Source organism: Clarias gariepinus, chromosome 3, assembly GCF_024256425.1.
Source record: "Clarias gariepinus isolate MV-2021 ecotype Netherlands chromosome 3, CGAR_prim_01v2, whole genome shotgun sequence".
Lineage (NCBI taxonomy): Eukaryota > Metazoa > Chordata > Actinopteri > Siluriformes > Clariidae > Clarias > Clarias gariepinus.
Window position 1 is genome coordinate 40,312,188 of NC_071102.1, and position 21,770 is coordinate 40,333,957.

The window sequence follows — 21,770 nt, forward strand, 5'->3', positions numbered from 1 at the left end:
CTAGATCAACCACAGTTTGCATACTGTCCAAACCGCTCAACTGATGATACCATTTCCTACCTCCTTCATATATCGCTTACCCAATTGACACTGGTAAGGGAAGTTAAAATTCTCTTCGCAGACTTCAACCCAGCATTTAACTTTTATGATTCCCTTTATACTTACCACCAAGCTGGAGCGCCTGGTACTCAGCCATTTACTGCGTCAGTGGATCTCAGATTTGGCAGACCACAAGCAATTAGGATAAGCAAACATATCTCGACCTTTGTCACCCTCAGCACTGGATTGCCCTCTTGTTGTGTTCCTAACCTCTGGGTTGATTAACCCCAAACCCGCATACCGCGAGTATATCGGTTCCAAAACACCTGATAAGAGGAAGTTTAATCAACCCTCCACTGGTTACCCAGAGTTAGTTCACATGCATGGTGCATTCATAAAGACAGTTTCAATGGATCACCAATTTTACAAGTCAAAATGGAAAATCAAAGTAAAAAAAGAGAGCAGCATACTTCACAAAAATTTTAATGCACGCATATGAGGAATTCAAGCCAATAATAATAAAATAAAGTGATACGGCTGCATCAGCTAAAGAAAGAAAGTTGGCTTGGCAAAAAAGTAACGGACAGAGTAAATGTATAAGCGTACTAAGTTGCAAATTTGACATCGCTTCCCCTTTTATTATATTGCAAAATAAACACCCCTACCACATCCTTTTGTGTCAGGAGATGGTCACGAAGAGGCATGATGTCTGTCAGTGCGCAGAGGCAGATCCAGACGCAGGTGCAGGAACGAGGTGTTGACTGGTCGAGGATGAGTGAGAGCGTGCAGAGCAGAGAAATCCGCCGGCGCTGAAATCGTGCCACGAGCGTGACGCTGGGTCGACTTAATGGACAACTGATGACGCGTCGCAGCTGGGATATGTGGAAAGTGGGTTGAATCCGTCGCATGGACGAGGGGAGAAGAAGTCGGACTGCACATGGGTTGATCCTGGTTATAGTAAAAGGGCAGACGAAATGGGGGGAGAGTTTACGTGGGAGACGCTTCAAGGGGATGTCCTTTGTGGCGAGCATGACTCGGTCTCCTACACGGTACTTGGTGGCTTTAATGCAGTGGCGGTCCGCCTAGCGCGTAGCCACGTTTGCCTGCAGCGGCGGACGAAGTGTTGGGCTAAAGGGGTCTCCACCTCCATTTCTTGGATTGGGAAGAGGGGAGGTTGGTAGCCTAAGCAGCACTGGAACGGGGACAAGCCTGTCGACGCGGAGGGCAGAGAGTTGTGGGCATATTCGACCCAAGGGAGAAACTTGCTCCAGGTGGTAGAGTCCCGGGTCGTCATGCAGCGGAGAGAGACCTCTAACGCTGGGTTCATACACTCAGTCTGTCCATTGGACTGGGGATGGGAACCTGACGATAGGCTGGGAGTGGCTCCGACGAGCCTGCAGAACGCACCCCAAAACCGCAAGGCGAACTGAGGACCCCGGTCTGACACAATGTCTGTGGGGAGGCCATGGAGCTGAAATACATGGAGGACGAGTAGTTCTGTGGTCTCCTTGGCAGATGGCAGCTTAGGAAGGGGCACGAGGTGCACCAATTTGGAGAAGCGGTCCACGATGGTCATGATACAGTTGTGCCCGTCGGAAGAGGGTAGGCCGGTGACAAAATCCACCGCAATGTGGGACCAAGGGCGTCGAGAAGCCGGTAGAGGTCTAAGAAGGCCAGCAGTCGGCCGGTTGTCCATCTTACAACGGGCGCAGATGTCGCAGGCTGCCACGAATCTGGGCATGTCCCTCCTTAACGTGGACCACCAGAATCGTTGCTGGACGATGAAGAGAGTTCGACAGCGCCTGGGTGACAAGATAGCTTGGATCCATGGGCAAACTCCAGAACTTGTGAGCGCAGGCGAGGGGGAATGAAGACACGGTTCGGTGGAACATCACTAGGTCAGGGCTCCTGGGTCAGGGCCTGCCGAACATTGCTCTCTATGTCCAGTTCCATGGCGGCGACGAGGTATCCTCCGACGTGGGTTACTGCGAGGGTGAAAACTGGCGTGAAAGGGCATCTGGCTTGAAATTCCTTGAGCCTGGCCGGTAGGACCGTGAAGAGCTAGCCATGGAAGACCGAGGACTAAGGCGGCGTGGGACTTGTTAATAATGAAGAAGGAGATCTCCTCAGAGTGGTTCCCAGATGTTCTTAGGGTGAGTGGAAGGGTTCTGTGAGTGATGGCTGGAAGGGGGCTTCCATCTAGAGCTTGGACGGACAGGGGATGATCCAGCGACGTGCAGGGACCCGTAACGCCTTGGTCGTCGCGGAGCTGATCAGATTCCGATCTGAGCCGAAGTCGATGAGCGCCTGGATGGGGTGAGGCTGGCCGCTGATGACTAGTGTTACCGAGAGCAGTGGGCGTGGTTCTGGGAGTTTATCGGGAGGAGCGCCCTCTAGGGCTCCCAGTCTGACTAGAGGGCGCCTCCTTTTAACGGACAGTCCCTCAGCATGTGACCTGAGCCCCCGCAGTAAACAGGCTCTTTCTAGGCGGTGGCGACGTCTCTCCTCATCGGAGATGTGGGTTCTGCCCAGCTGCATAGGCTCCTCCTGATTAATCTGCGCGTGAGGAGAGGAGGGATGGGGCGCCCTGGGGGTTGAAGGTCTTCTGGTGGGTGGTGACTTCCGGGTTGGCTGCCTTGAGCGAAGGCGCGAGTCAATCCTCCCAGAGAGATCCATGAGCTCGTGGAGGTCACAAGGAAGTTCACGAGAAACTAACTCATCCTTAAGTGCCTCCGACAGACCTTCCAGGAAGACGTCGGCGAGCGCTCTGGTGTTCTATTCACTTGAGGCAGCTAAGGTCCGAAACTCGATGGCATAGTCATAAGCGGAACGCGACCCCTGGCGGAGGCGTAGTAGCTTGGTGCCTGCCTCTCTGCCGACGTGAGATCGGTCAAAAACCCTTTTCATCTCTCCAGAAAAGTCAGCAAAAGTGTCACAACATGGGTCAGTGACACTGGGTCGTCCCAGAGGGCGGTGCTCCACTCCCGGGCCCTACCTGTGAGAAGGGTGATCACATAGGCAATCCTGGATCTCTTTGGAGAGAAGGTGGAGGACTGTAGTTCAAAAATCAGAGAACATTGTGACAGGAAGGACCTGCATGTACCTGGCTCTCCGCCGTAAGTGTGGGTGGGGCTGGCAGGTGTGGCTCTTGTGGAGGGTCCGTGGACCGTGCTACAGGCATCTGGAGACGCTGCATTTGGGCGGTGACGTCAGCGAGCGTCTGTCTCGTAGTGACCAGTTCCTCCTGATGTTTACCAAGGAGAGTGCCTTGATTCTCCAGCGCCTGCCTCATCCTGTCTAATCCTGCTGGATCCATAGTATGGCCAGAATATTCTGTCAGGAGATGGTCACGAAGAGGCGTGATGTCCGTCGGAGGCGGATCCAGACGCAGGTGCAGGAACGAGGCGTTGACTGGTCGAGGATGAGTGAGAGCGTGCAGAGCAGAGAAATCCGCCGGCGCTGAAATCGTGCCGCGAGCGTGACGCTGGGTCGAAGTCAGGGAGAGAGCGCGTTGAATAGTGAATCAGGAAATCCGTCAGCGTGGTGTTTGTGCTGGAACGTGAAGATAAGCCGTAGTCGTGAAAGCGTGCGTTGGGCCGTGATCCGCGAAGTCCGTCAGCGTGGTGACTGTGCCGAGACGTGAAGATAAGCCGTAGTCGAGAGAGCGCGCGTTGGGTCGTGAGCCGTGAAGTCCGTCAGCGTGGTGTCTGTGCTGAGACTTGAAGATAAGCCGTAGTCGAGAGAGCGCGCGTTGGGTCGTGAGCCGTGTAATCCGTCAGCGTAGCAAACAAATCAGAATCGAAAAGCGAGGAGAAGAAAAACGAGAATTGGAAACAAAACTTGGCAACGTGAGGGCTATCAAAGTAAACGCGAGATAACTGGTATGAGAAGCACAATAATCTGGCAAAGATCCAGTGCGCTGCACTTCCTTATAAGCACAGAGAAATCAGCACTGAATGAGAAACCGGTGTGCAGGCAGGGCGGATCGGGGGCGTGGAAGTGACATGACAGCGTGGGAAAACAAGGGCGTGTGATGAGGAGCTTGACAGCGTGGGAACGGAAATGTCAACTGACAGGAGCGGTCTTAGATCAGCGCAGAGCGCTGAGAGCATGACATTTTGACTGTTAAATGAAAGCATTTACTTTTCCCGCCATTCATTTCTTTTGGCTAAAATACCAATGTATACTGACTAGAAATTTATGGTTTCTTATTTAATAGGTGTAATCCTTCTGGAGCCAGAAGCCGAGTGAAAATAAAACACAAAAACGTTCTGCAAAAAGGTAATATTTGATTACACGATCACTGAACTATTTATTAAACATGATTTAGTACATTCTTTCTGTCATGTAGCTAATAGAAAGAAGGTTGAAGCCTATTTAACTGGCGGGGCTCATCACCACCTCCCCTCACCCCATCTGAGAAGCTGGCTTTGTCCCTTAATAAAAGGCGACCAGTGACACTAACATGGTGAGATGTAAGTTTACCATTATGATTTATTTTCATTATACGACTTAATAAATTACGATCTCTGTCACTTAAAGGCTTAAGAACATGCTTTATGTTTTTATGCAGGCTTACTTTATTTAACTGCATATGATGTATAGGCTACTGTGATCTTAGTTTATTACTTTGTCATGTTTTTTCCTACATTATTGTTTTTTTCTTTGATAATATTGAAAATTCTATGGGTTGTATTTTCTTACACTAATAGAGGGATTGTATTATTGGACGCTAGAGAAAGAACAGTCTGTCACAGTTGTAAGTGTTTTGTTGTCAGGTACCTTTAGTTGCTTTTATTTTATTTTATTCTTTTTGCCAGATAACGTATACTTGCATATTTTCACTGAAGGATAAAGATGTAGAGACCACATCTGCTGTGACAGAAGTGGACAATGCTGGTAGATCCACTGAGGTAGAATGCAGGCCCCCTTTGTACATTAGAGTAACAAACTGTCATTGTTCTTTCACAGTACATACCTGGGGATTTACCCACTGAAGAGGGTCCTTCAACCTCAATGCACAACCTAATCAATGTAAGAATTTGTGTGCAGTTGTCCATATTTTAATTTTATTGTCTGACAGAATCTTATTTATTTATTTTTACTTCCTAGTTGCCAGCAAAGGAGCTGTATAAGGTACATCTTCAAAAACAAATAAGAAAAAGTGACATGGAGATGGACCTTAATTGGAAGAGAAAAGGCTATCCATTAAAAAAGCAACACTAGAAATTGAATTTCTTAGAGCATCGCCTTAAGGTGAGAACTTAATTATATATTATTTATACTTATTATATTAATACTTATATATTAATCTGTTGCATGTTAAAAGTGTTGTGTATATAAAGCAATATCATTAAATTATCATTTCATTTTACTTTATTTTTTTTTCAGGAAATAAAGAAATGAACTGCACAGCAGACCAGTGCAAACACTTTAATAAAAGGAGTTTTGACAAATCCTGTCTTCCATCTCTGTTGTGTGCAAAAATCTGTAGAGGTTCCTCTGGGCCATCTTCTTCAATGCAAGAAGAGTGGTTCTTTCCTATTATAGTGGCAATGTTGTGAAGCACAACACAAGCCACTATGATGTTGCATGCTCTCTCTGGACTGGCTCAGAGCCCACGCAGACACTGAAACCTAAACTTGAGGATCCCTATGGTCATCTCCACCTTGGCCCGTGTTTGGCTGTGGGCCTGGTTAAAGCGTGTCTGTGGTCCAGGATCAGGTTCAGGGTAGTGTGTCGTTAAACAGGGCAGAGAAGGGTATCCTCTGTCCCCCAGCAAGTAACCATTGTACTGTCCTGTAATGATTCAAGTGTACAATACTAATATATACTAACAACAACAAAATTGTACAGAGCAAAACATACCCTGCTGAAATGTCTGGCATAATGATGACTTGTGGAAAATTCTGGCATCATGCACAAATCCTGGCATAGATCCTGGCCATTAGTAATGATGTGATTTGCCTCACATATTAAAAAAGTAATGAGTTTAATGATTTTAACAAGGCAAAAAATTAAGCACACAAAATTAAGTTGTTACCTGTACATTGCTACTATGAATAGATTTCCTATTAACATCTCCCTCATTTATTGAAGGAGCTTTAATAGGAATGTGGGTGCCATCAATGCACCGAGATGTGTTAAGTAAATTAACGATTCCATTAAAAACCAATAACACTCTTTCAAATAATCATTAGGAAATTAAAAACATCAATACGCGGTCTTATAACTCTCTTCCGCCAAAAAAACCTGGTATAATTTGTGCCTCTACGTCCACGGGATCATCATCAAAAGGGCACGCCATGCTCAATAACCTTCTGAAACAAACTTACCCTGGAACATAACCTCCTACCGAACAGGTTATCTTCAGAGAGTAAGTTGCTATGGTTACATACATACCCAGAAAGTTACCTCCGTTTTTGGAACCGAAAGTTGAGGTTATCCACTAACTTACCCTCAAACTTATCCGGGTATGTCACATAACCTGCTTTCTGGAATACACCCCTGGTCTATGGTTATTGTATGTTTACATACTACTATTGCACTACTGAACTTTAAAGATGGACAATATCACTGCAGCTCATCATTCTATTTTACACTCCAAGACCATACCATTCTGCTGCTGCCTGCACATTGCACATACTTAATACAGTTTATTTATACAGTTCTTACTTTTTTACAGACTTACATTTTCGTATATTTGACATATTTCTACTTTTATTTTATTCTAACAATCTAATAATCTACTTTTTATTTCTTTTCAAGGTCACAAACAGTCGTGTAATGCTGTGTATGGTTGTGTATGTGAATATGAATTGACATTTCCGTGTTTGTGTCAAGGTAAGTGTTATTAATTCTTAAACACTGACATCTACTGTAATAGAGACAGAGTTTATAACAGGAATGAAGGCCAGTGTAAGCCCACTCCATTGAATTACTGCCAATCTGATCTGTAGACAGCAAATGAAAAATTATGTGTCTTTGTCCTTATTTTTTCAATAATGGTTATTTATATAAACTGTAAGAAACATAACCTCCAAGGACATAACACCATGTGTCCTTGTGATTATTTACATTTTTTATATTTTATTATACAACAGTTAGTTACAACCAAGTAATCAGATTAAATGAAACATTTCATGAGTGGTAATAGGTAAGACAGTAACAGCAGTGGGACACTGCCATGTATGGGATATAAATGTATAGGGTATATGTATAAATGTATAGTTTTCAGTGTGACCTAGCCTGTTATGGACCCTGCCTGTTTTCTCAGACTTCTCTCTCGTCTACGCCCCTCCTAGTACTTATGTTGTTATCGGAATGATTAATGTGTATGACCTCGCATGCTCTCAGGACTTCGGATTTGTACTCACGATTTGGATTCGTTTGCTCTCGCTGCTGGATTTCTGGATATCGACCTTCGCCTGGACAAAGACGATTCTTCTAGCCACCACTTCGCCTCCCTTGCCTTTTTTTTTTTCTTGGCTGAGGGTGAAAAAATCGCTCGCAAGAACCCGAGAGGATTCCCTGCGTCCTGCCTCCTGGGATTGTGGAGATCCCCTCGCGTCATAGCCCTGGCACCTCTTTTGTCAATAAAGGCTTCCCAACTCTCCCAGTCACTAAGCACACACAGCCACTGCTTCTCTCCTCTGCTCCTCCTGCTCCTGCTTACCCAAGCCTTAGTATATAAAATAAAGATTTAAACATTATTTCCTATCATTTAATCACCGTTTGCCTGCTATTGGATTCATTTCTGTTCAGCCACCTCTGACATTTTACTGATCGATTGTTTCTCAACTAGCCAATCATAAAAACTGATATTATTGTGATGACTCAAAACACTTAGGTTGACAATTACATCAAAATGCCGTCACCAGTCTGGGAACAGTAAGGGGTGTCAAAAAGTTTTGAGATTTTTGCATTTCACAGATCCGGTCGCTTTCCCTGTATGTCCTTCTTTAGATGTTTTAAAATCTGGCAATGGAATTTGTTATTGACAGTCTGTCCCCTGGGGAGGTGCTTACATTTACATTTAGGCATTTGGCAGACGCTCTTATCCAGAGCGACTTACATTTTTATCTCATTATACATCTGAACAGTTGAGGGTTAAGGGCCTTGCTCAAGGGCCCAACAGTGGCAACTTGGTGGTTGTGGGGTTTGAACCTGGGATCTTCCGAACCGTAGTCCAATGCGTTAAGCACTGAGCTACCCCTATGCTTGATGCATAATGTCGAAAAAGATAATGCAAGCTCTGCGGGCCTGCCTCGCCTTTCTCGATTGTGGAGATGATTGGCTCTTACTCTGTGTAGACTGTCTCAGAGTTGTATTAATTTAATTGTAACAATTCAATTCAATTTTATTTATATAGCGTTTTTAACAATGGTCATTGTCTCAAAGCAGCTTCACAAAAATAAAAGAAATTCATAATAAATAATAATAATAATAATTAAAAATAATAATAATAATAAATTGTGTATGTGTGAGAAAAATGTGTCTAGATAATAATGAGATAAATTAATTAAATATCTCTGATGAGCAAGCCAAAGGTGACGGCGACAGTGGCAAGAAAAAACTCCCTGAGATGGCAATAGGATGATAACAGATAGAGATGATATAACATCATGTGTGTTATGCAGCTGAAAGTACAATATAACAGAAATTCTTCTGAACATGAACTTGAATGAACATGAAATGAACATGAAGTCCAGTTCATCATAGGGATGAGTCAGTAGGTGCAGAGGGCAGATGGGGTCTGGATCACTGGAAGCACCGGGGCAGGATGTGTAGCTTCAACCATAATAAGGCAGAATCCAGCTGGAGCTGGTCCTTCTCTGGATGCCTCAGGATCCTCGCAGGGTTGGCCTTTGTCTACTGAAGCTGGTACAATCTCCAGATGCCTCGGGATGGGTAGAAAAGTACAAAACAGATGGAGAGAATTAGCGTAGTTGCCATTCAGGATGGCTGTACTGAAGTATGAAGTTATTGGATGAGTTACGCGTATGCCAGATTAAAAAGATGCCTCTTGAGTCTACTTTTAAACTGGGAAAATGTGAGCCCCGAACAATGTCTGGAAGGCTATTCCAAAGCTTTGGAGCTAAATATGAAAAATCCCTACCCCCTTTTGTAGATTTTGAAATTCTAGGAATTACAAGAAGTCCAGACTTTTGTGATCTTAAGGACCGTGGTGGATTGTAGCGTATTAGAAGACTGGTTAGGTATGTGGGAGCTAAACCATTTAAAGCCTTGTATGTAGGTAATACTATTTTGTAATTAATTCTAAATTGAACAGGTAGCCACTGCAGTGATGATAATATTGGGGTTCTATGATCATATTTTCTGGATCTAGTGAGAACCCTGGCGGCTGCATTTTGGACTAACTGAAGCTTGTTTATTGAGGATGCAGGACAACCACCTAGTAATGCATTACAATAGTCCAGTCTGGAGGTCATGAATGCATGAACTAGATTTTCTGCATCAGATACGAATAAGATGTTCCTAAGTTTGGCGATATTTCTAAGATGAAAAAGGCTGTTTTTGTAATATTGGAAGTATGATTTTCAAAGAACAAGTTACTGTCTAATATAACGCCCAGGTCTTTTACTGTTGAGCTAGGAGTAACAGTACATCCTTCTAAACGCAGGCTGAATTGTGAAAGCTGTTGTGTGCGGGTTTTTGGGCCGATGAGTAATATCTCTGTCTCGTCTGAGTTTAGTAAAAGAAAGTTATTGGTCATCCAATCTTTTATGTCCTGGACACACCTGGTTAATCTAGACAATTTAGGTATTTCGTCTGGTTTTGTTGAGATATATAATTGTGTATCATCAGCATAACAATGAAAACTAATCCCATGTATTCTAATGATGTTACCCAAGTAGAGGTCCTAAACAGTAGAGGTCCTAAAACTGACCCTTGTGGGACCCCATATTTCACTGGCATTACACCAGACAGTTCTCCATTTAGATCTACAAAATGGTATTGATCAGACAGGGTCTAAACCATTTTAATGCCTGTCCCTCAATACCTATGTGATTTTGTAAGCGATCTATGAGAATATTATGATCTATATTGTCGAATGCAGCACTAAGATCAAGCAAGACTAGTATTGAGATGCAGTATATTAGTACACTTAAGTTTTGTCACTAATGATCCTCATTACAAATGAATTAATGAATGTTACGAATGAATCGTTATGAATAACAGGTCATCTAATGACAGGTCGCTAATGAAGTTCTTGGCAGACTTCATTATGAATTAATCGTTATGTATGACAGGCACACTAATGGAGTTCTTGGCAGACTTTAATGCGATGTTCTTTCGGTCCTGTGTCAGCAGCCTGGGGACGAACTTGGAAGCAATAATGTAAATGTTCACAGCTCCCAATGTACACAGGACATTGTCTTTTGGTACACTGACTTAAGAAGTCAAGCGTGCTGCCATCTGACAGAAATAGTCTCTAAACTTGATGATACCACATATTGCAGTCACTTTAAAAGATGTCAAACTTCCTATATGCAAAGTTTTTCTAAAGCAAAACCCAATGGAGGAACCGCTGCCGAAAGCTTTACCACCAAAAAACTTTATTCATTGGTGTGAAACTTTTTTCCTAGGCGTGAATAATCCGCAAAGACAGCAGCTATATCTTGTAGGTCGACCCTCAAACAACTACATCTAGCAAAAGAACTCAAAAAGCTTGGGCTTTACTCCACAGAGAGTATAATGTTTATAAAGTGCAGTTCCCAGCTCTGGCTAAGGCAGCCTGGGTATACCTCACCGCTCCAGGCATGCGAGCTGACACTGAGTGACTATTCAGCACACATTCATATAAGGATCATAAGGGGAGAGACTGTCTCTTAAAAATGCATAACTTCTGATATTTTAAATTAAAAAGGTTTTGTGCAGAGTTTTAATTTGTTTTTCAAGGGAGTCTGTGACAAAATACATTAAACTGTAGTGGAAAAATGATTGCAAGTGTCGCAATGGTGTCGCTCTTTATTGTGTGACAATGGGGAACTTACAGTATCACGTTAAACTAACAACAGGGAAACTATTTCGTTTAGCCATAATCTCGGGCCAGGATCACTGTAACAATCTCCAAAATTTGACATAACCTGTAACAACGCGGGTCTCATAAGGAGCAGAGCTGTGCGAAAATGCTTTGCACTGTGTTTTGAACAACAAAGGCGTGGGCATTTATACACGCGGTTGCCAGGCAACGCTGCAATCAAAACCTGGTGGCATGTTTATTTAAAGTTCCTGATACCTCTGCACTAATACGCGGTCTGGGGTAGGGGTAGCTCAGTGGTTAAGGCGTTGGACTACGGTTCGGAAGATCCCAGGTTCCAACCCCACAACCACCAAGTTGCCACTGTTGGGCCCTTGAGCAAGGCCCTTAACCCTCAACTGCTCAGATGTGTAATGAGATAAAAAAAAAATGTAAGTCGCTCTGGGTAAGAGCGTCTGCCAAATGCCTAAATGTAATGTAAACGTACACGGTAAGGTATTAGGGCCAAAGAAAACAAGACTGTTTTACGGCAGTCTGCATCCAGTAAGTTGCATCATGACCACCCAGGTCAACTTCTCACAGCCTGTTTTAATAACCTTATTATTGTATTGGTAAATTGAGGTGGGCTGGGTTCGGATTGATGGATGGATGGATGGATAGATAGATGGGTAGAACTTTATTAATCTCAAAGGGAAATTGTGCTGTTATAGCAGCCAGTTCACTGATTATAGAACAACATATATAGTCAACAAGTTGTAGAATAATATTAAGCCTTAAAAAAAATCTGAGAACTGCACATTAAGGTGCATTAACGAGGTAAATGTTGCAAAATACTCTGAATAAACTGTTTCTATGTACATGATGTTTATATAACTTAGTAACTATACACAATGTGCACCAGCAAGTTATAATATTAATAAAAAGAAGAGAATGAGTGTACATGATCATATCTGTGCAATCACATGGACAACCTCTAAGAGGCTATGGATTAAGGCGCATTGATGGGATCTTAACAGATTAATCATATGATAATAAATATAATACATAATATATATGACCACATTTATAATAATGTCAGAAAAGGAGCTTCCTCTCCTGACACAGAGCAGAGTTATTGTAAATCTCTAATTGCAGTTGACAGGAAAGACTTTGTCCCAGTGGAGCTGAAGCGAAACTTCCTGAAACTTCTCTGATGCATAGTCAGTAGATTGTGGGTCAGATATGAGGTGTTCTCCATTATGGTTAACAGTTTGTGTAGCATCAATCTCCCACTACCAATTTCAAGTCCCCAGTATTAAGCTGGCGTTCATGATGAGTTTATAGATTTTCCTAATGGCACTGCTAACCCCCTGTACTGCTGCTACCCCTCTTGCAGTCAGCAACAAAGAATATTGCACTTGCAACAAAAGACTGCTAAAAGTTCTGCAACATATTGAAAAAGTCTAGGTTTTCTCAAAGAGTCTGCTTTGTCCCTTCCTGTAGACAGCATCTGTGTTGCATTTCAGGTCCAATCTTTCATCAATGTGAACCTCCACCTCCACCCCAAAAAGATTGTGCTTAATGTAGTCCTGGTCCTCCTGAGGTCCACAAACATCTTTTTGGTTTTGGCCACATTCAGGACTAGGTGGTTTCTCTCGCACCACTCCACAAAGCTGTCCACTGGGTCTCTATACTCTGCTTCCAGACCACTATTAACACATTCCACAACTGCAGAGTCATCCGAGAACCTTTGCAGATTACAGGATTCCGAGTTGTTGAACTTTCGTCTGCTCCCGGCAAGGGGTCGCTAAAGCAGACCATCCGGTCTGCACATACAAGCTTGGCATGGGTTTTACGCCGGATGCCCTTTTTGACGCAACCGTCCCATTTTATCCTGGCTTGGGAACAGCACTGCATTCAGTGGCTGCGGTCTGGGACTTGGAGCTGGGAATCGAACCCAGGCATTCTGTATCGCAAGTGAAACACCTTCCACTGAGCCACTAGTGTCCTGTATTGAAAGTCCACAGTGTATTATATGAAAAGGAAACGTGAGATTACTTTTTGCTGTAATAATTTTGTAATGCTAATCACTTTTTCAGACATGCATTCATGCAGTCTCACAAATTGTTGGTTAGATAGTCAGTATTGCAGGAGGTTGTGTAGATGTCAACCTGCATCTACTGGAGCTTCTGTTTTGGAAATGTGTTAAAGCCATGGGAGAAATCAAAGAATATAATTAAGCAATCTCACATTGCTGCTTATTTGTCTAGGTAAGAAGAAGCTTGCTGAAAAGTAACTGACACCCGGGAAGTGTCAATCACATGATTCTCAGGAATCTGATACAAGCCTTGATACAGTGATTCAACAACGACTACTTTCTGTATTTAACACAAGCAAATATGAGGTGCATATAAGTACCTTATCTCTCTCTCTCTCCTACCTTTTCCTAATAAACTATGCATTATAATTATTTAATTGTTCATTTTAAAAAGTATTTAAGTAGCCTGTAGGCTCCTTTTTTTTTTTTTTTTAAGTTTTTTGAACTACATGTTAAAAAAGGTCACTTTGTGTCTTTAATTTATATTGGAAAAATTAAAATTTCTCTTTGACGGGAAATTAAAGACAGTCAACATTCATAGTAGCCTAGTGTGAGAAATAGCAATCTGAGGTCAATAAGCTGCCAAAACCTTGGTACAAAAAAGGTGTGGTCACTAGATGAAGACACTTTACTTTACTTTGTGGATCATGACATCTTCACCGCACAGGGGACATAACATACACTGACAGAAGATGCTGAAGTCTTGCTTTTCTGTAAAAAATGCCATGACAACAGAGAAACTATTATGTTTAACCATAACCTCGGGCCAGCATTGCCATAGCAATCTACAAAATTTGACATGACCATGTTGCAATGCAATAATACAATGTAATAAAAACTCACCAATAAACAAAGTATTGTAGCCTATTTAATAGTAATTGTATAACATTTTTATTACATTGTATTTTTGCGTTGCAAATCTGAGGTGTGGACTGGGTCCAGATTGACCCTGCGGTCTGAATACAAACCGGAGTCTGGCCTTTGTCATACATCACAAACAAAAAAAAAAAAAACAGGTGGAGATGATATCTAATCACATGACCAAGACTTTTTTTAGGTAAACTTACTCTGAATGGTGCATAGGAGTTAGAGGTTTTTCACAAAAAGGCTGGATCTCCCATGGAAACACATTTAAAGATCATGTCACTAGTTCCCCGAGCTGAACATCTAACAGGTATTTTGCCCTGATGCCTGCAATACTCCTTTAAACTTGCGGAGGATAGAACAGAGTCTATAGGTGGAGTGGAAACCTTTCTGAGTTCAGTGGCATTATCACTACCAGGTTAGTCTTTTTTTTTCCAGGATAAAATCCTGAAAAACTGATCACCAGCTCAGCGGTCTTTCTAGCATGTGGAATAAAAAAACAGCTGAAAACACACAAGCTAACAGCAGCTCCTTACTGAACACACTCATTCTGTTACTGAGGTGCTCTGGGCACTCTTGGGGTCTTTGTAGACAACGTTACGGGGTGCTGCATACTCTGCCATGTTGGGTAAATCGTAGAGCACACAGCAGCTCAATGCACTGCGGAACACACCCATGTCTTCCGCTTTGATCCATTTAGCAGTTGCCTTATTATAATACTCCACATTATTGGTAGTGGTACTGCCATTGTAGCCTCCAACAACAAAAAGGAGATCATCCAGCACCTCAATGCCAAAGTTGCTGCGCCGGTTGATCATGTCTGGAACAATTCTCCATGAATTGGTCAGAGGATTATACATTTCTGCACTTCTTAGACGATTCACACCATCATATCCTCCAATGGCATAAACATGTTCGCTATATGCTACCACACCCAGTCCACTCCTTCTGCTGGTCATTCGGGGTAGAAGAGTCCACTCGTCCATCTGAGGATTGTAATACTCCGCCGTAAACGAACATTCGTTTCCATCAAACCCTCCACATATGTACACTTTGCCATTAAGTACGGTAGCGCTTGCATCACTCCTGCGTTCGTGCATTGGTGCTATCATACTCCACTGATTGTTCTTAGGATCATATCGCTCAGCTGTGCTAAGCCGTTCAGTTCCATTGAGTCCTCCCATTGCATAGATGTAACTATCCAGCTTGCACACACTCACGTAAGACCGGCGAGAGTGCATGGGACCCACCTCGGCCCAGGTTCTGCTGATGGGGTCAAATCTATGCACACTGTTAAAGTAATTTCTGCCATCAAATCCTCCCATGCAGTATACAAAGCCATTGAGGTACACTGCTCCCTGATAGGCTCGTGGACTCTCACTGGTGCATGTCACATCAACCCAGCGCTCTGCTCGTGGATCATATGCTTCTATGGCATTGGTGGGATCTTCTTGGCTCCAGCCACCAATTGCCAGTAGAACAGAACTGGGCAGACGAGGCCGAGCGAGATCAGAGTTGAGAAATTCAGCTGTGTTCAGGCCATAGATATTCAGCAGAACACTGTAAATAATCAGTCTACATGCTGTGTTTTCTGAAACTAAATTGTGGTTCTTTACATTGTCCATAAAATAGTCCTGCGGCAGTAACCCCATACGCACCCTGGCTAGTAATTGTCCAATGTGTTTTTCTCGCTCCAGGGGCGCCTGTTCAATCCACAGTATGATGGCCTCAAACACCAAATTCTCTTGTTTTACATTCAGCTCATCTTTCTCCATGATCTCACAAAGCTCTTCAACCGTGAGGTCCAGAAACTCCTCAGAGACATGCAGCACATTCTCGAAGTTGTGCAGGACAAACTGCAAGGCCTGCTGCTCTAATTTCCTGCAGAAGTAGAAGCGAGCAAAGCGCCAAATGCCAATGCAGTTCTCCTGGCACATGTGAGCCTTGAGGAACACTGAGCACTCATTTACCAGGTCGCTCATTGCCAAATAATCAGCAGCAATAAGCAGCTCATGCACATTTTCCTCTGTGATGTTAACCTCCTGTATGTATGCATACTCCATGATCACCTCCATTATTTCTGAGGAGACACCTGGGATGGTGAACTGAAATACATCTGGAGGATAACAGTCATGGGTGAAGAGAGCCCTGAAGTAAGGGCTACAGCCACACAAGATGATCTTGTGTGCGTGGAACTGGGCACCGTTGACTTTGACGAGAACATCACAAAGCTCCTTTTCTAAACGCAGCTCATTGAAGATGTTGCAGACCATCGTGTCCTCCTTCCTCTCCATTTCTATTCTTTCTTTCCAGGAGACAAGTGAGCAAACCAGTCCCCTGTGCTGCAGATCTGTTTGAGTCTGTATCATATCTGTGTAAGACTGGCTGAAAATAAAGCTTCAGCCTTTGGGTCTTGAGTTTGACTTTATGACCTCATAAGTGACTGAAAGTAGAGCTTCAGACTCTGCACCTTTAGTTGGCTTCTATGACATCACAAGTGGTTGAAAGTTAAGCTTCAGCCACTGTTTCTTGAGTTTTGCTACTATGACACTAGCAGCTCAGTGGTAGGTGTTTCCCCTCCCAAGGCCCAGTCCCCAAATCTCAGCCACTGGATACAGTGCCAGTCCCAAGCCCAGATAAAATGTGAGGGTTGTGTCATACCAACAACAAGCATCTACCAATTTAAAATTCACGATTCTGTAATTTAAATTCCTTGGGGTGCTTCACACCAGCCTTCAGGGGAGGAGCAATGAAAATTTGGAAAAGGTATGTAGACTGCGGACATTATTTTGGAGAATGTTCTGTTGTTCTGTTTAGAAATGAAACTGTTCTCTGTGGACTTGGTGACTGGATGTGGTTTGTTTGGGATGCGTGTGGTGCTGGGGATGGTTCCACTTTACCATGAAGATGGTCCTGGCCTCGGCTGATGCAGACAGCTGTTCGCTCTAGAATTTCCTACCTCAGTCTACTCAGTCTACCTGAGCCTCCAGTAACAAACTGGACTCCATATTAACTTAAAGGCATCAACTGTTATATTGAACTTCCAGCTGCCTAACACACAGTATGCCTGCAGGTCAATCCCTGCTATCCGTTATCACCCTAATGAGGATGGGTCCCCTGTTGAGTCTGGTTCCTCTCAAAGTTTCTTCCTATTTCCATCTTAGGGTGTTTTACCTTGCCATGTCACCCTCGGCTTGCGCATCAAGGACTATCTAATCATTTTGATTCATACACATTCACATTTCATACAAACTTCCATATATATATATATTTTTTTGTAAAGCTGCTTTGCGACAATGACAATTGTTAAAAGCCCTATTCAAATAAAATCGAATTGAATTGAGTCAATTTACTTTAGTTAAAGACAAAGTAGATAAGGGCACTGTGGTAGGTGTTTCGCCTGCCATGCGGAAGGCCCGGGTTCGATTCCCAGCCAGTGCCCAAACCCCAGCCACTGGATGCAGTGCCGGTCCCAAGCCTGGATAAAATGGGAGGGTTGCGTCAGGAAGGGCATCTGGTGTAAAACCTGTGCCAAGTTGTAGTGCGAACTGGGTATTCCGCTGTGGCGACTCCTTGCCGGGAGCAGCTGAAAGACCAACAAGTTAAAGACAAAGTAGATGAACCATAAGACCAAAAAGTATTTAATTCTTGATGAATTGTAAAATAAAATTGCATGTTTTAAATACCACCATATGAACTTTTTTCATATGAATGCAATTTTCACTTTAATGTTTTAACAGTAATTTTAAATAGTAATTAAAAAAACATTTAATCAAAAAATACTAAAATGTTAATCATTCATTGCATAACCAATCAACTGTAAAAATATTTTCTACTTAGTAAAAAAAAGAAGCATTTAAACTACCATACCACTGTAAAAATGTACAGTAATACCAATGACCAGGACCTGGTAACACCAGTGATGATAACACTAATGACAATAACAAAATCTTTATTTTCTGTTTACAAAATGGCTTGAATGTGTAATGTAGGAGAGCTCCAGAGGTGTCAACTGGTTTAGTAGTCACGAAGAAATGGCGTTGTGGCAGAGATGTAAAGGAAGGATAGACATTTTGGTAACATTAAGTGACACAGAGCTCATAAAAGATGCATTTGGAAAAGAATACTTTTTTTGTAACACCTCACATGCAGTTTGCAACTGATCCATTAACGAACATTCCGTATGTCCCCACAGGTGAAATTGTATTTAGTACCTCTTAGGCTGTGCAATGACCTCTAAGGCACGTAAACCAGGCCTTAGAGCTCAATCCTGTTCACTGTGACAAGTGGACAACATCATTAAATGTCTGTGAAGAGCCTGCTTTATTTTGATACTTGACTTGACCAGGCGTTGGCAGGTGGCTCTCACCCTAAAACAATAGAGAGATAAACAGCAGAGAGTTTTTTCAGCATGGACCGTAGTCACTGGCAATATTGAGTGGTCCCTTTTGCCTGGCATCTTTTTGAACTGCTTGCTCATGCACCATTAGGGGCGAAGTAACACAAAGCGCTAGCCACTCCTTCCGCGTGCGCGAGCCCACAAACTGGCTGTAGAGCCGTGATTAATGTGTAATTGTAAAAACGTGATTAATAAGCACAAAGTACCTCTCATTCCTCCCCCCTGAGAGAGCTCGTCCAATTAGCTCACTCTAGACCTCCGGCTGTGAGAGGTAACAGCATCACCCGGGGATCGAACCAGCGATCTCCAGATGATAGGGCGAGCACTTTGGACCCCACTGCGCTACTGAGGCCTGGAGTATGTAGCTCTAAATGAAGCTAGTCCTCCTGGATACAGCTACATACACCAGCCTCGGCTACCTGGTAGAGGAGGAGGCGTCACTGTTATTTACAACAATAATCTGACTATCATACAAAAACACAGACACAAATTTAATTCATTTGAAGTTCTCTATAGTAACATAAGTGTACCTACAAATATGAAGTCAGCTCAGTCGATCCCACTAATTATCATTTACAGACCTCCAGGGCAGTACTCTGAATTTCTTTGTGAATTTGCAGATTTCTTTTCAAACCTAGTCGTTTCCGTAGACAAAGTGTTAATTGCTGGAGATTTTAATATTCATTTTGAGAATCCAGAAAACCCTCTAAGACCCTCTTATGTCTATACTGGACTCGGTAGGAGTAAATCAGTGTGTAGTAGGACCCACTCATAAAGCAGGTCACACTTTAGATTTAATAATATTTTTCGGATTAAGCATAAGAAATTTATTCACAATCTGTCTGAAGTTATCTCAGATCACTATCTTGTCTCAATTAAAGTGTGTTATAGTGATAATGTAAGCACAGCACCGCGCTATCGTATTAAACGTACATTCACATCAACTACCACACAGAGCTTTATCAGTAATCTCCCAGAGTTATCAACTTTGATTGGAGACCACAAACACACACACACACACACACACACACACACACACATATATATATATATATATATATATATATATATATATATATATATATATATTGGTATATATATATGTGTGTGTGTGTGTGTGTGTGTGTGTTAATACTATTTTATATTATTGCTGTGTAATAAAAAAAAAATATTTGAGATAAGAAACTCTCTCCCTGGTATAACGACCACAAACACTCACACACACACACACACACACACACATATATATATATATATATATATATATATATATATATATATATATATATATATATATACAGTATATATCCATTCACATTAATTTCTCTCTAGGATCTTGTACTGATGATGGGAAAGTTGGACCACTGTGTATAGTCTGTCAGTGCCAAGAGGAAAGCAAAAATACACTGATAGAAAAACCTGGTCATTCCGTATCGTCAGTTTATTTTATTATTATAATTTTTGTTGTTGTTGTTGTTGCGGGAATACGAATTAATGGGAAGTCTATAATTTCCTAATTTGAGAAAATGTATCATATAGAGCAAGGCTTGTACAACCCCTACAGTACCACACACACACACACACACTCCATATATATATATATATATATATATATATATATATATATATAAAACATGTTCACTAGTTAACGAGTAGAGCAAAATGGTATGGCAAGCCGTTTGTATGGCAAGCCGTAAATATATGCTCGAAGGGCTTGCCATAAGCGCAAAAATGGTCACTAGTAGTACTAGTGAGCCATTTTTGCTCTACTTGTTAACTAGTGAATTTAACTAGTTTAACTAGTGAATTCCACATGTGTACAATTTATGATGGTTTCTGGAAAGCCTTTTGAGTATTAATCCTGATATCCGTGATATCCAATATATGCCCAAATTAAACTGTTGCATTGTACAAAAGTATTGTAACATTGAATTGTTATTATTCCCTCAGACCTGCACTGTTATATTTTTTTCTTTAAATGATGTTTATGTAAGAGGAGTATACCAGATTAATTGTGAAGTTCCCTGTCTAACCGCTAGGTGGAGCTATAGTTCTTTTAGTTGGGTTGGGTTTAGTTCTTCAGCGTTGCAGCACATCTTTTCCTCTACTGAAATAGTCTGTGTGGACAAAAGTATTTGGCCAAAGCTGTTAATTATTGAGTTTCATATGTGTTTCAGTGTAATGTGTTTTAATCAGACCCCTTATCCTCATTGAAGGGCAATCTTAATGCTTCAGCAACTTCCAACTTTGGGGCAACAGCTTGTGGATGGCCCTTTTCTATTTCGACATGGCTATGCCCCAGTGAACAAAGCAAAACTATAAAGACATGGTTTGATGGGTTTGGTGTAGAAGAACTTCAAGTATGCATACACATTTATATATATTTATTTATATTTTTTAATTTCTATTAATTCATATAATTGATTTTATATGAAAATATGTAAAACCTAAAAAAAAGTGTTTCTTAAATTTACATTTCTAAATTCTAAAATCTAAAATTGTTAAGATATTGCAACATGAATTTGACATGGTTATGGACACTACAGATTTTTTGCTTTTGCCAAAAAAACAATTTAGGCAACCCCTTTTTCAGCTCATACACTTCTAGAAGCTTACACCAATATTTGTGTCAATACTTATAAAAAATATTAATAATTTGCCTTTTAAATGATTATTGTTTGAATGGTCATTTTAAGTGCACATATAAAATCTTCTCTCCAAAACGGCTAAAGTTAGCAATTTGAAATGTTTAGGGAAACAACACTGGTCAATCCCATGCTGCATAATGTGTTCTTCGCAACACACATTTTTGAAATTATGTATAACAGAAAAAACTAACTCTGCACCAATACTATGTTTTGACCATTAGCACTAGGGATACTGGGATCTAACCTGATGATGATAATGTTGATGATAGATTATTATTATTATGATTATTAATATTATTATTATTAAACCTAAACTTACAAAATGATTGCTTATAGAGGTGCACTACACTCTCTACACACTATGTGGCGCACTGCACGTTCAATAAGTGCCCTATTAGGATTGTGAATTTGACTTTTTATTCTTATATTTGCGATCAATAATAATAATAATAATAATTAAAAGAAGAAAAAGAAAAAAAACCTTTCAACAGTTCCAAATCTCCGAGTTCTAATTAACGGCAAACGGTCATTTAAAAAAAAAAAAAAAAAAAACAAGTCCCGCCCCCCATGGAACGCGCAGGGTTCTGATTGGTCAGGAGCGCGCGTCGCTCATGGCAACAGCACTTCGCCTGGATCGCGTCGGCTCGCTTGTCAGTGGACTGGAATGGAGGTGGATAGGATTGCGCTTGTAACCATGGGCTCCCGTTGCAGGTGAAAAAAAAAGAGAAGAAGAAAAAA

The 21,770-nt window shown here is 41.9% G+C and overlaps 1 protein-coding gene across 1 annotated transcript; it reads right to left on the reverse strand.

Annotated features, from left to right (window-relative positions):
- Positions 1 to 2,238: 2,238 nt before the first annotated feature.
- Positions 2,239 to 16,354, reverse strand: LOC128518705 (kelch-like protein 10). The gene is made up of 3 exons (XM_053491948.1): positions 14,543 to 16,354; positions 3,143 to 3,523; positions 2,239 to 2,595 (listed from the first exon to the last, which is right to left on the reverse strand). Exons 1-3 carry the CDS (start codon positions 16,352 to 16,354, stop codon positions 2,239 to 2,241), a joined length of 2,550 nt encoding a protein of 849 aa, XP_053347923.1.
- Between the last annotated feature and the right edge of the window lie 5,416 nt (positions 16,355 to 21,770).

Bases quoted from the DNA above. Each gene is read 5' to 3' on its own strand.
- LOC128518705 (XM_053491948.1), bottom strand. From the start codon at position 16,354: ATGATACAGACTCAAACAGATCTGCAGCACAGGGGACTGGTTTGCTCA. The intron at 3,524-14,542 runs GTAACAGAATGA...ACTTCGACCCAG, and splicing joins AGAGTGCCCAGAGCACCTCA to CGTCACGCTCGCGGCACGAT. The intron at 2,596-3,142 runs GTACATGCAGGT...CCTCACGCGCAG, and splicing joins CACTTACGGCGGAGAGCCAG to ATTAATCAGGAGGAGCCTAT.